Raw genomic sequence first — 15,759 nt, forward strand, 5'->3', positions numbered from 1 at the left:
TCCTGAACACCTCTGAATTAAACTAACCCTGAACACTTCTGAAGTAAACTCTGAACACCTCTGAAGTAAACTAACCCTGAACACTTCTGAAGTAAACTAATCCTGAACACTTCTGAAGTAAACTAATCCTGAACACTTCTGAAGTAAACTAATCCTGAACACTTCTGAAGTAAAATAACCATGAACACTTTTGAAGTAAACTAACCCTGAACACTTCTGAAGTAAACTAACCCTGAACACTTCTGAAGTAAACTAATCCTGAACACCTCTGAAGTAAACTAATCCTGAACACCTCTGAAGTAAACTAATCCTGAACACCTCTGAAGTAAACTAATCCTGAACACTTCTGAAATAAACTAACCCTGAACACTTCTGAAGTAAACTAACCCTGAACACTTCTGAAGTAAACTAATCCTGAACACTCCTGAAGTAAACTAACCCTGAACACTTCTGAAGTAAACTAATCCTGAACACTCCTGAAGTAAACTAACCCTGAACACTTCTGAAGTAAAATAATCCTGAACACTCCTGAAGTAAACTAACCCTGAACACTTCTGAAGTAAACTAACCCTGAACACTCCTGAAGTAAACTAACCCTGAACACTTCTGAAGTAAACTAATCCTGAACACTCCTGAAGTAAACTAATCCTGAACACTCCTGAAGTAAACTAATCCCTCAACACTTCTGAAGTAAACTAACCCTGAACACTCCTGAAGTAAACTAATCCCTCAACACTTCTGAAGTAAACTAATCCTGAACACTTCTGAAGTAAACTAATCCTGAACACTCCTGAAGTAAACTAATCCTGAACACTCCTGAAGTAAACTAACCCTGAACACTTCTGAAGTAAACTAACCCTGAACACTTCTGAAGTAAACTAACCCTGAACACTTCTGAAGTAAACTAACCCTGAACACCTCTGAAGTAAACTAACCCTGAACACTTCTGAAGTAAACTAATCCTGAACACTCCTGAAGTAAACTAATCCTGAACACTCCTGAAGTAAACTAATCCCTCAACACTTCTGAAGTAAACTAACCCTGAACACTTCTGAAGTAAACTAATCCTGAACACTCCTGAAGTAAACTAATCCCTCAACACTTCTGAAGTAAACTAATCCTGAACACTTCTGAAGTAAACTAATCCTGAACACTCCTGAAGTAAACTAATCCTGAACACTCCTGAAGTAAACTAACCCTGAACACTTCTGAAGTAAACTAACCCTGAACACTTCTGAAGTAAACTAACCCTGAACACCTCTGAAGTAAACTAATCCTGAACACCTCTGAAGTAAACTAACCCTGAACACTTCTGAAGTAAACTAACCCTGAACACCTCTGAAGTAAACTAATCCTGAACACTTCTGAAGTAAACTAACCCTGAACACTTCTAAAGTAAACTAACCCTGAACACTTCTGAAGTAAACTAACCCTGAACACTTCTGAAGTAAACTAACCCTGAACACTCCTGAAGTAAACTAACCCTGAACACTTCTGAAGTAAACTAATCCTGAACACTTCTGAAGTAAACTAACCCTGAACACTTCTAAAGTAAACTAACCCTGAACACTTCTGAAGTAAACTAATCCTGAACACTTCTGAAGTAAACTATCCCTCAACACTTCTGAAGTAAACTAACCCTGAACAACTCTGAAGTAAACTAACCCTGAACACTCTGAAGTAAACTAACCCTGAACACCTCTGAAGTAAACTAACCCTGAACACTTCTGAAGTAAACTAACCCTGAACACTTCTGAAGTAAACTAACCCTGAACACCTCTGAAGTAAACTAACCCTGAACAACTCTGAAGTAAACTAACCCTGAACACCTCTGAAGTAAACTAACCCTGAACACTCCTGAAGTAAACTAATCCTGAACACTTCTGAAGTACACTAACCCTGAACACTTCTGAAGTAAACTAACCCTGAACAACTCTGAAGTAAACTAACCCTGAACACCTCTGAAGTAAACTAACCCTGAACACTCCTGAAGTAAACTAATCCTGAACACTTCTGAAGTACACTAACCCTGAACACTCCTGAAGTAAACTAACCCTGAACAACTCTGAGTAAACCAATCCTGGATAATGAGCTGCTCCGAAGCAGCTTATATACAAATGTAAGTTTAATTGGCTACTTACATACCCTTGAAGTTACCTCCATTTTGGAAGCGAAAGTTGAAGTTATCCGCTAACTTACTCTTAAACATACCCGGGTATGTCACATAACCTGCTTTCTGGAATATACCCCAGCACACAATCAGCCAAAAAGCATAATCCACCTCGCGCCAGTTATTCTTCAGATATAGCTTGACTGTTAGCTGTCACATTCCTACTCAGACATTTACCTGTGAAACTGCCAGGAGGAGAGAGAGAAGCAAAGCCCGGCCCGGGATGAGCAGCATTGATGTGCTTGGTTATGAATCCCTGTGGAGTGCGAGTCTTCCTCGCGAGTCTTTCTGCAGCAGCTCGTCAGTGTTTTGTGTTTGTCGGATCCTTGATGCTACTGAAGCACTGAATCTCCCTCAGAAGCTCTCTGTGTTTCTTTGACTCTCTCTCTCTCAGCTCTCTCTCTCTAACTCTCCCTGTCGGCCTCAGCAGCAGCAGTCAGTCAGTCACAGAATCGCACTCACACACACTCTCTCTCTCTCTCTCTCTCTCTGTGCGCATGTGCGGAGTGAGTGTGGAAGGAGTCGGTTGTTGGGAGTGAGAGTATATCTCTGTATGAGTGAGATTTCTTTACTTTTCTTTTGATTTTCATTTTTTGTTAGTTATATATTATAGGTTTAGCTAAGTTTTTTTCCTGACTTCGGTCAGTGAGTGGGGATAATGGGGTCAGGAACAGGTTCTCACTGTTAACACGTTGCAAATGCATGCCTGAGGCCGGTGTCAGTGGAGAATTGTGTGATAGCTGTGAGTGCGGCGATCGGTGGTGCAAATATCAGATCCACCTCCCGTATGAACAAAGCCATTGTGTTGTTTCTCAGTGAAAGCCAAATGGTGGATAACTTGATTAAAACTGGGTTGGTAATCAAAGATATTTGTGTACCTGTATTGCCTTTGTCAACCCCGACCAAGAAGTTTATTTTGTCAAACTCACTGCCATTTGTTAAAAAATGAAAAACTAGAACAAATACTACAGAGGTATGGTAAAATATTGAGTCCAATTAAACTCAATATTACTTCTATTTTTGGAATCTAGTTTCAAATTTAAGACTGTATTCCAATCCCTTCCACACACACAGATCCCTTCCGCTTCTGCTGTGAGCGCATCAAAGAATTCTTTATAAAGAATTCTATATAAATTCTTTTTCGTTGTTTTGCATTCAGGTGGTGTGCAGATGTTAACCTATGTCATAAGATTATTACTGATTTACCTTTTACTGGAAAATATCGACCCTTGTTATCCTTTATGTCTTTGAAAATGTCAAGCTTTATTTTTTTGGTTACTTAGTTTGCAACACCCCTCCTATGACTGTGTGAATTTACATTTACATTTATTCATTTAGCTGACGCTTTTATCAAGCGACTTACAATTGCTATATATGTCAGAGGTCGCACGCCTCTGGAGCAACTAGGGATTAAGTGTGTTGCTCAGGGACATATCAGTGTCTCACAGTAGATTCGAACCTGGGTCTCTCACACCAAAGGCGTGTGTCTTACCCACTGCGCCATCACCACCCCTAGTGGTCATAACTGGTTGACCAGTGTGCACTTTCTACAGGACATTAGTCAGGAGGTGCTGGTGCTACTTGTGGAGAAGTGTCCGTGTTGTTTTCCCATCATGTGTTGTAGATCTAATCAGAAATGCATTTCCTTCTGAACAATACCAAGCATTGCCACCCTCGGCACAGGCTTAGTAATGTAGTGTTGCATTTCTTTTAAATAAATGAACTTGATTTCATTCTTTTATTTATTTTTAATTTTTTTGCAGAACTATATAGTCCTGAGATGTTTTCTTGTTTGATATTAACTATATAATGAGTAAAAGATGAATCGCACAGTGTCAAAAAAGGTTATACTGTGTGTGGAGAGATGGTAAGGGCCAAGAGAGAAATAACAGCCAAGATAAGCAGCAAGAAGTTCACATTAATAAAACTCTAGTAGAATTTACAATGTGGCCAACAGCGCCCCCTAGAGGCTTTCACCCCCGGAGACGCGACACTCGGACAACAGGCCCGCTCATCCCAGAGCACTGACACGCTTCGGACAATTAAAAGCTGGTTCTTATTACAGAAAATCTGTCCACATTGAGAACACCACATTCACTGGTAAATAGCTTCCACACATTTACCTCCTGATTACCCACAGATCTTCATACAAAAATAAGGTATTTTACATAATAATGATAAACAAACAAAAAAAACAGATAAAAACTAGGGGTTAATCGAAGACATTAACAGGAAAAAGAATCCCAGACCTCTCACTCTGACCCTGATCGCTCACTACACACACACACACTAGTGTCCCACACTACAGAGGCCATACAAATAACAAATACACACTCAATGGTGTTAAACACTACTCCCCAAAAATAGAAGGGCCAGATACCCGTTTTCAGATGTCCGAGAGAGAACACACAGCACTTACACCACAGATTACATAAAGAACACCAACAAAACACAGCACATTTATGATGAAGACTAAACAGCAGCGTAGTCTGGGTCTGTGTGTCCTGCGGATTACAGATGCGCTTACATTTCTATATCAGACTATGAAAGCCTTCAGTTGAAGACGTCTGTTGGCGAGGGCTTGATCTTACCCCGTCCTCAAGAGAAGGTTTCGCACGCTTCAGTGCCTGAATGAGAGATGAACAGAAAAGGACGGAAGGATGCTTTACTTCCTAATCTACTGGCACCAGGGCCGGCCCGAGGCATAATCGAACTAAGCGGCTGCTTGGGGCCCCCCAATCGAGTCGAAAAAATAAAAAAAATTTTTTTTAGATGAATTAAACAGGTGATATACGTAAATCCTTATTGCATGATATTTGTGTCAATAATTATCAAGCACATGTGACTCCGGAGGGAAACAGAAAACAGAAACAGCCTCCGTTTCATGCCGACTTTAAAAGGAACCCCGACTAGTGCGGCATGTTGGCCGTAATAGATTAACATGGGCGTCAGCTATAAAAAGGTGATACGGAAACACTCAAATGTGTTTTTCTTTAAAAAAAGCCAAAAATCCATTCACTCGTAGGCCGCCATAGTTATTTACGTCTCAATGCATTCTGGGTAGCCTAGCCATTGTAGTAGCTTCGTTTATCGTTTTTCCAGCGAACCGGAGTAACGCGTTACTGTAATTAAAATACTTTTCCACTAAACAAGTAAAGTAAGGGATTACTGTTCATTTTTAGGTATTTTAATTACAGTTACTTATAATGTACTTGCGTTACATAGTGTAAATTAGTTCAACAGTTATGCAAAAATCAATATTGAATTTAAAATCTAAATTTATCGCCTAAAGGTAAAGGTGAACGCTGCCTCTTTAAAATCGTGGAAGATGTCGGCAGAAGCGAGTGGCTGTTTTACCAAATGGAAATATTCGAATTACTTCAGTTTTTTGACACAGGTAGACAAGAACATTACGGTGCAATGTAAGCTATGTCCTGGGGATAAAAAACTATCGGCCGCTGTCAATAGCACTAGTAATCTACTGAAGCACCTGACAAGGCAGCATCGACGAACACTTTTGAGTGATCCAAGTTCGTCGAAAGATAACGATATGGCAACCCCTGTTAAGCAGGCAAAACTTGATTTTACACCGGCGGTGCAGAAAGTATCTGAAGGTGAGCTTAAAAAAATGATTGCAGGCTACGTAGTGGAAGAGATGCTACCCCTGCGTACTGTAGAGTCTCCGTCTTTTAGGTGCATACTAAACAAAATACCTGTGTGTGGCAAAAAAGCAGCCCTGCCCGATCGTAAAACTTTTTCATCTTACTTAGATAAGTGTTACACTGACATGGAAATTGAGCTGAAAATGACATTCGAGAGTTTGGAATATATTTCCACGACTGCCGACATTTGGACGAGCCATAACAAAAGTTTTTCTCGGAATGACGGCACATTGGATTGATCCTTCTACTTTTCTTCGTGGACATGCAGCGTTAGCTTGTAAAAGAGTTAGAGGGAGACATACGTATGATGTAATCGCCAATGAAATCGAACAAGTCCACTCAGCTTACGGACTTACCTCTAAAGTGACTGCAACTGTTACAGACAACGGCTCTAATTTTGTCAAAGCATTCAGAATGTTCGAGCAATCAGGTTCTGATGTTGAATCAGAGGAAGATGAAGAAGTGACATTTACTGATGTTGCTCAGACTCTCTCCACAGACTCTGATGGACAGTTTTCTCTCCCTCCACACTTAAGGTGTGCATCACACACACTGAACTTAATTTGTCATGATGTTGAGAAATGGCTAACAGCAAACGAGTCCAAAGTCATCTACAGAAGTGCTATTTCAAAGTGTTCTGCACTGTGGACAAAAGCGAACCGTTCTTCTGTGGCTTCAGAGTTAGTAGATAATTTTTTCAAGAAGAAACTCATAGTGCCTACTTCAACACGATGGAATTCATTTCACGATGCCCTGTCCAGAATCACTGACATTCCAGTTGCTGAGTTAAATACTGTTTGCACTCAGTTTGGAATAAAATGCTTCAATGAGCGTGAATATCTGTTCCTAAAGGAATATTGTATTGTGTTAAAGCCACTCACTGTAGCGCTAGACATATTGCAAGGAGAAGATAACTGCTATTTTGGAACCCTTCTTCCAACTCTGGAGATTTTAATGTCCAGGACGCTGGCACTGCGGGATGAGCTTAGGATGACGGCATCTCTCCCTGATGTCATCGTTCAGGTAATTTGATATTTATATAGATTGCTAGATTTTTGTTTTACCCATGGCATGGCTTAAATAATTTTTTATATTATCTGTCATAATCTTGTATAATGTGAAGTTTCTGATGTATTATTATTTTTATTTTTCTCATAGGCTATCAAGACACGCTTTTCCTCTTTGATGGACAACAAAAAAGCTCTCCTGGCTGCAGTCACTTTGCCCAAATTTAAGTTACGCTGGATCAGAGAAGAAGAGAAAAAAAGACACTGTTAGGACAGCAGTGGAGGCTTACATCACTCCCCCTGTTGCCTTTGGACTGGAAATTACAACCAAATTCTGCACAGTGTGGCTTTATATTCACTTTAGGATGTAGATACAGTTAAATTTAGCGCCATTGGCTCACCTCTCTCTGTTCTGATACAACCCACTCACGTCATCGACCCAGAATGCACTGCACACGCAAAAATAATGCCTGCCTTCGTAGTTAAATTTCTGTAAAACAACGTGAGAATTTTTTAAATAACGAAAATATTTGATGTATTCCTAACTATGTACTTTGTAGGAGAGAGCAACTGTAGAATATTTAGGCCTAACAACTTGGAAATTGGATGAAAACTCTTTGAAAATTATTCTTCTGTCTTATTAGTTCATTTAACATCGTATAATACCGTGTATCTGTCTCCATTTCCAATTCCACACGATCAGTTTCTCTCAGTTTCTGTGCACCTGTTTAACATCGCTGCTAGTAGTCCCACTTCTCTTTCTTAGTAAGTTTAGAGTGTTTTATTTCTGATCCTGCAGTTTTAGCCATCTCAACTTGTTCTTTCTTTTCTAAGTCTTTCCCTGTTTCAAGCCTCTTCTTACTAATAACCACACACACACACACACACACACGCACACACAAACAAACAACCCCTTTCGCTCTGCCCATTTTTGGGGTAAATTGAACACAATATGCGGTGACATCACAATCGTGTTGCATTGTGGTATATGGGGCTGCCTGAAGTGTACATATGAAGTAGACTCGCTCTCGGTCAGAATCGAGGGTCTGTCCATATAAACTTCCTTCGTCCGCTTCACGAAGTGGAATGCACTTCAAAATGGCAGCAGGCATTCCCCCGAGGGAAGTTAGCAAGTGTGTGACTAAAAGTGGACTGGAACGCAGCCCAGGTAAGCCATGCTTCCTCTGCCCAAAAAATCTGCCTTGCTCTACTACACACCTGGGTATATACCATCCACTAGAGCACCATAGCGCCTCTGGTGGTGTGTAGTAGTAGTGCACTCAGTACCAAAGAACAGGCCTGAGCCTTTTACAAGATGATGTGCACTACAGGCGCTCTTTTATAATCAGTGCACCTGCAGTGTCTGGCTCAATCTGTGTCAAAATCACACACTAAACTCATGATAGTCCACATAAGCAGAAAACTCACAGATAGTCACAGATATTGTGCAGACACTTTCAGTAGGAAACAGTTAACATCCGTGTTATATTAGAGGTGGTTTGTGGCATTATTCATTAGGAAGTAATGCTGATGGGAAATGAGTAAATGTCCAATTATACTGAATCTCTTAGTAACAAGCTTTCAGGAATAAAGCTTTAGAAAATTGAGGAAAAAAATCCCCCACATCCACTCAATAGAGAAGTGTTTTCTAATGGCAGAAACCAAATCAATTATGAGACTCAGTAGAAGAGCTTCAGGTTAAATCCTTCATGACGGACACTTTAAAGATGCATGAAAACTGTATTGTTCATCATTCAAGCTATTATAGTACTCTAAATAATCATATGTGAAATATATGCATCACATCTCTATTGTGTTCACTATCAACATGTGGAGGAAAGTGTTCATTACTGTCATTATTAGTGATGGCCGGTTCGTGAACGAATCGTTCTTTTGAACCGGTTCTTTTTAGTGAACCGGTCGAACCAGTACACTAAATCGGACTGAATCGTTCGAAACAGTTCGCGTCTTGCGTCAGCGCTAAACCACAAGTTACTAAAGTTACTCACTTTCAGACATGCCTGACAGTCCCTCTAAATCAAAATAAACCAATATCCATTAGTACATTTTATTCAGTAACTCAAAAACTTCACTGAACGGAGACATGTTGGTGCTGAGAGAAGTGACGAGCACGAGCAGCTGATACTGCGCATGCGTGTACTACCGAACATACAGGTACAGCGGTCGGATAACCAGCACAGAACCGAGAACTGTTTCTTTCGGACACGTTCGACATACTGAGAACTGATGAGTTGATGATCTGAGCATGCGTGCATTTTTTTCTGAGGGACGAAATATACGTTTCCATGTCTTTAGTTGAACATCAGTAAGTGTAACAAAATAAAACATGTTGGAAACATGTTTATCACATTACTGTAGGCTATCACTGTATTATTTTAACGATTGGAAATAATGATTGGATTCTAAAACTGTCAAACTACTAAACATTTATTATTAAATAATATTTTCAGGAACAGCTCATTTAATTTCTAAGTAACAATATAAATCATTGATGTAAACTCTTGCCAAGGTTTGGTGCACTGCTTAGTAAATGTTTATAATGTGTTAACATAACGAATTAATTCGTTATGTTTAACACATTAAACATGATATATATACACTGTATAGGCTACAGAAGGCTATTGGAGACAGACATGCATCGATTTTTTAGTTTTGTCGACTGTATATTCAGGTTTCAGCTCAGCACACAGCTATGCTATGGTTCTCGAGTCGAGAACTGGTTGTTGCAGTTCTTGAATCACTAGTACAGAACCAAGAACTGTTTCTTTCGGACACGTTCGATACGGAGAACCGATGAGCTGGAGATACTGCGCATGCGTGATAGCACCGTCTCTGAACAGAACTTTCTTTCGGCTGGCTGATCCTGTGCTGATATACGAGCACGCAGTAGTACGGGTAAACGCAGGACTTAAATGAGAGGGCGAATCGGCGAAATGTAAGTTTATTTAATAACAAATAAAATGATGAAGACCATTTATGCATTTTATATATTTAAAACATGTAAAACATCCGCCAGGAACGTTTTTGGCCAGGAATGTTTCAAGATATTGAAACTTACTGTAGGCAATTTGAGAGACGTATTGTGGCAAAAGCCCCAGTGCCAAAGTTAGTAATGGAAATGGGCAGGTTGTTGGCTATAGAAGACCATTTGAGGTAGTAGCCATGGATTTTACTTTCTAGAGCCTTCCAGTCCATCACTGGAGAATGTCTTAATTTTAACTGATGTGTTCTCCAAATTTGTGGTTGCAGTACCTATTTGGACCAAATAGTGGTAACTGTGACAAGATCTCTCTGTTGGGAAGAGGATTCATAAGGATGGAGTTCCCCAACAAATTCATTCGGATCAGGGAGGGGAGATGTATACAATAGTCCCTGTGGAGGGATCTTGCCCACCCAAAAATACGCATTGAACAGAATTGAGGCCATGTGGTCCAGGGTTGGTAGGGTCATTCAATCAGGAGGTGCAGAGCCATAGTGATTTAGTCTCTGATAGTGAACAGATGAAGCATGGGTTGTTAGAGGAGAAGCCTCTACTGAATCATTGCCAGGGGTGAGAAGTAGACCTGAATCTGTGTTGTGTAGTAAATCAGATGTAGATCTGGTGGAACAAATGGATTTGGAAGATTTAAATGGTTAAATCACCTCCAGTCCAATTGGGGCGGTCTGGTCGGCAAACAGCAGGGAGGCATTCTAACCCATTTAATTTACCCAGATCAGTCGCAGTTAATGGGGACGGTAGGTTCATAGAGTAGATCTCATAATGGACACTGGGTGATTTTTATTATTTTTTGTTTCTTTCTCTTTTCTTGTAGTACAGGTGGTTAGTAAAATGAATCGAAAGATCATGGGGACGATCGGACGACCAGATAGGTGGCAGCAATTTTCTTTCTTTTTCATCGGCTGTGTTTGATGTTTTTGTTTTTAAATGTGTGATAATCATGTGTATCAAAATATTTTGTACAGGTTGTAATGATGGCTTACGCCTAGTATGATACATTAGTATTATATCACTGTATTAATGACTATTCACATTCTCCTCTGTATAACACTTGTGCTGCTGTTAAGGGTTGTATATTGTGTAGTGTGGTTTGCTGATTGCTGATGCGGTTGCGTGTGCATTAACTGTTAATGATGTTTAATGCATCTTTGTTTGGTGTTTGTGGAGTTAACTCAGGCTATAAAAGATAAAAGATGGCAGAGCAGCTCATACACACCATCATCATCTCCTGATGAGCAGCGTCTTCAGTCTTCAGTCTGATTCCCGGTAAGATCATGAATTATTGTGTCCTTGTGTTTCAGCCTTTGCTCAAACGTTAGCACATGTTGTTCAGCTTGCTGACTCTCTAGTGTGCTTGATTATGTGGAGAAGAAACTAAAGAAATTAAGGTGGAATTGTTTAAAGCAGGTTTGAAAGTTTTCTTTAAGGTTCTGCTGGATCCAGTTTCCATTTCAGGCTCTTGAGATTCATTTGATGATGATTGTAAACTTCATCATCTGTGTTCCCAGGTGAAGAGGAAATGCATTTAAATTGGGCTTTCTTTTGGACATACTTAATATATTTAAATTATACTGTATTAAGAGTGTATTAAATGTATTATTGTGAAACAACTGTTCAAGATATGCTGAAGGTCAATGTTAAGGCGAGACACGGCAGGCAAAAACATCATGTTTTTTTCACTGGTCAATGTTGAGATTTGGGGATATGTGTCTTCAGTAACATGTCTTCTTTTAAACTTGTGCTGAAAAAAGTCCAAAATACAGATTTAGGACTTTATTTTACTACACTTTGTCTGTTTGCGTGTGTAGATTTCGCCTAATTCATCAAAAGTTGTCGTTGTAAATCCGTGATCGCGGTCTGCACCGTCGTCACACACACACCGCTACAGATGTGTGATTGTGTATCCTGAAGTGTGTGTGAGTCGCTCATGTCATGTTCCCCTGTGATGGACTGCTGATGTGGTGATGTGTTGTTTTGGAGGATCCGTGACGGATGAAGCGATGATGAGATTTGGATGTTAAACAGTGGGATGCATGGATTTTACTTGGACCTAAGGCATATTTTGTCTGTAATTCGTGGCTTTCAATAGAAATTAGTGGAATTTTGCCATAACAATCTTTAAAAGCCTTTTTCTCAAAATGAGTTTTTTTCCCACACTCCGAGTGAGGATTTTCCACTTCTGCAGCTCCTACTAGGGCTGAACGATTTTGGAAAATAATCTAATTGCGATTTTTTTTAACCAATATTGCGATTGCGATTTAATATGCGATTTAAAAAAAAAAGTTATTTACCTTCTGTATTAGTCGACAAAGACAAGCAATAAATCATTGTACAGTAGGGATGGGAATCTTTAGATAGCTCATGATCCGATCTACTTTTTTTTCTTAATTAATCTTAATAACTCTTAAAATATGTATTTAATTACATGTGTAAAAACACATACTTTAAAAAATAAATATAAAAAAACATTTAATTAAACCAATTACATGTTAAGAAATTTAAATAGGCTATATAAAATAATATAGCTTCAAAATATAAAAGCTAGTAAATAAAGAGAAACAAAAAAAACATTACAAGCAATAAAGAAAGAGTGGTCTCAGTATTTAAAAGTAGGCTGTCTGAATGTTTTTCATTCAAGAGCTGGAGTGATTCCCCTCAGTTTAGATACGATAAGCTGCATTCACACTAATGCATATATCTCTTTTGAAATTGTAAATGTGGTTTGTCCTGTTGGTTTAAGATATAACTGACCGTGTTTACATCAATTTCGCGTCATAAAAGCATTTTGACATGCAAGTACATTTACCAATGAGTCGCTCACGGCCGCATGCACGAGCGCTCTTCACAAAGCACGCGTTAGTATTTTAAAATGAAATCCTTCTCAGTGATTTTCATGGTTTTAATATATAAGCCAACTGCATTCCAAAATACATAAATAATGCCTCTGTGAAGCATTTGTAAAGAAAATACCCGCGGGAGAGAACGCGCACTGCAAGTGTAACGTTATAACATCAAGCAAAGCGGCAAAACCTGTTCAATGAGGCCCGCGAATGTCCTTGTAATTTGGTTCAACCCCGACCTTTATAAAATAACGTTACCATGTTTTGTAAGGTTCGAGCGGTGTCGTGTGTGTGAGTGAGGAAGAGAGAGAGCGAAGAGAAAATAGAAGCAAGCAGATTCAGAACATGGTTCGTTTCTAAAGCACGCGCAGCGTCATCACGCATCTGTGTTTAAAAACTATAAGCTCATACTCGATTCTGAAATTCTCTGAATCGATCCAGGATTGTTGAGGAGAGGAGAGAATAAATAACACAATAAACTGTTCTTTTCTGGACGCCAGACCGCATAGCGTGGCAAGTTGATGCTTTATCTTGCATCTGATGCTCTTTTATCTTGATGCTTCAGACTGCTTTTCTCTCGCGTGTCAAGTGAACAGTGTAATCGCAGCTCTTGCGATTACAAAATCGCGTTTCATCATATCGCGATTTTATCGCAAATGCAATTAATCGTTCAGCCCTAGCTCCTACACACACCAAACTCTACACTCGTATTCATAACTATATTGTGAAGGTTTGTCCGGAGGGATTTGTTCATATGTCATTCTTGGCCTGATTTATATGACATTTTATGCCTAAAAATGGGGCGGAAATCAATTGTTTAAGGTTATTGGCAGTATTTTCTGATTGACAGGGTAACAAAAGGAGATATTCATAATCCCCTCTGCTAATGTCTTTTCACTGAATATATCAACAAAATGCTCAAATAATTTTGAACTTTGTTTTTTTCCAATGGTCAGATTCGTCACTTCAAAATATATGCAAATCGGCTCATATTTAATTATCTATTAGCTAATAGAATGATAATCGAATGATTATTAGAACGATTAATCGACTAATCGCCGATTATTTTGCCAGCTAATCATTAAGTCTGGAACGTTTATTCAGCTTTTTCCATTAACATTGAGTTAATGTCGCTTTCCCCACGGTTCTGGTAATGTTTTCTATTCCATTTAGTTAAAACATTGAGTTATACATATTCTTACAATAATATAAAAAAAGAAAATCAGTTCAGCTTTTGAAATAGTGGTTTAAATGAACTTAGAGCCAACTAAACAGGTCATTCTCTATAAGTTGAACTCAAATCACACACAAATGCTCTCTAAGCATTGTTTAATAAGCCCACTGCTTTTCATAGAACTGAAACAGAAAAAGGGTCATAACTTCAGGACACAAAAAGGGTAAAATATTAATCTGCAAACCATTATTATAGATATAAAATGACAGAGATGTTCTCATTCACCTTTTGATTTAGAGAATGAAAAAGAAAAAGTAACTGCCATGATATTATTCCTAACATCTCCTTTTGTAAGTCTTCATGATTATGGAACAAAATACAGGCAAGTAATAAGATTATAATGCATCACATTACTGTAATTATATTTATTGATGATGATCTTATTACTATTAATAGTATTGCATGATCTAATAAAGAGATTTACGGTACCGCTAGTTAGTTAGCTCCAGCTGGAGAACACTCAGTCCACACCGGCTCCTCTTTTGCCCGGATGTTTCCTCTTTAAGTGCTCCAACATGCATGTGGTGCTCCTGTGAAAAGCACGTTCTGCCTTGCATGTATTGCACATGACAGCATTCTTGGTTTTAAGTTTTGTAAAACTTTGTCAAACCTTGCTAGTTCGGATTCGTTTGCACTCCGTCATAATTCGCGCTGTTTTTTCTTTTACCGCACTTGCATTCGTAAGGGCTGCATTACACTCTAGCGCCACAGCGCCGTAGCGGTCAAATCGCGATATTGCATGCCCTTACATTAGGTCACGTGAGATCAGACGACTACTCGACAACAAAGATATTTGTGGACAATGTCGACTAAACCTTGCAGTCCTATTATTAGCTATATGTAAAAATAAAATGAATTATTACTTATTATTAAAAATTTATTATTTTTTTCTCCTATTCATGTGAGTAATCAACTGGTAAAGTTTCATGGTGATATCTGTAAGTTAATATTTTTACCTTATTCACCTGTAGTGCCTCGCCTTACACTATTTGCGATATATTTTAATATATTATTCTTAAAACACTTGCGGGAAAAGAGTTATAAACTCTGAGTGAACTTTAATAATGAAAGCATCAGATATAAAGTTGAGTTTATAAGTTTATTTGTGACTGAATTGTGTGTTTAAGGTAATTCCAGTTCCACGCGTTGGATCAAATAGTGTGTGTGTGTGTGTGTGTGTGTGTGTGTGTGTGTGTGTGTGTGTGTGTGTGTAATCTCAGCCATTTCCTCCGTTAGATCAAGAATCTTTAAGATGTGTGTTTCTCCAGTGTGTGCAGTGAATGAAGAGCTCTTTAAACACGGCAGTGGAAACTTGTGAAACATCTGTCAGTCTGTGTGTTATTCCACAAACTTCTGCTTTGACCTGCAGACCAAACACACACTCCTGTCAGTAACGTAAGTTCTTCAAGATTTATTCCTCCTTTAATAAACCATTGTACACTTGCAGCTGTGCTGGACTGAATATTCACAACAACAGCATTCTTGCTTCTGTCATATTGTTCAAATGGAGGATTTACAAACTTTAATCTGACATTTCACGTATTTCAAGCTTTCTAACATTACACACACTCCTCTAAACAACATGTCAAGCAAACTGAGCAAACTGCATTTCAACAATCACACAGAAAACACATCACGTCATATATTTATCTCTAATGTTTTTAATAAAGATAAATATATGATTACAATAGTAAATGAATGCATGTTTTTTAAACTAATGACTGGTTTGTTATTTAGTGCCTGTCAAGATTTCATGAAACAATGGCAGAACAAAACGCCAGCATCAACGGATCAAGAGGAGGAGATTATAATATCAGCGGATCAGGT

The 15,759-nt window shown here is 38.8% G+C and overlaps 1 protein-coding gene and 1 long non-coding RNA gene across 2 annotated transcripts in view; one reads left to right on the forward strand and one right to left on the reverse strand.

Annotated features, from left to right (window-relative positions):
* Positions 1-2,668, reverse strand: part of LOC120464320 (cadherin-2) — a 41,302-nt gene extending 38,634 nt beyond the window's left edge. Inside the window, exon 1 of the mRNA XM_089134643.1 lies at positions 2,348-2,668. Within this exon, the coding sequence (XP_088990769.1) occupies positions 2,348-2,404 (57 nt within the window). The 5' untranslated portion in view covers positions 2,405-2,668. The remainder of the gene's footprint in view (positions 1-2,347) is intronic.
* Positions 2,669-10,934: 8,266 nt separating this feature from the next.
* On the forward strand, positions 10,935-15,759 carry LOC120464338 (uncharacterized). The gene is made up of 3 exons (XR_016169769.1): positions 10,935-11,124; positions 15,201-15,327; positions 15,670-15,759. It is a non-coding gene; the product is annotated as an uncharacterized LOC120464338 (long non-coding RNA).

This window comes from Pimephales promelas, chromosome 9 (assembly GCF_988280905.1).
Source record: "Pimephales promelas chromosome 9, fPimPro1.hap1.1, whole genome shotgun sequence".
Lineage (NCBI taxonomy): Eukaryota > Metazoa > Chordata > Actinopteri > Cypriniformes > Leuciscidae > Pimephales > Pimephales promelas.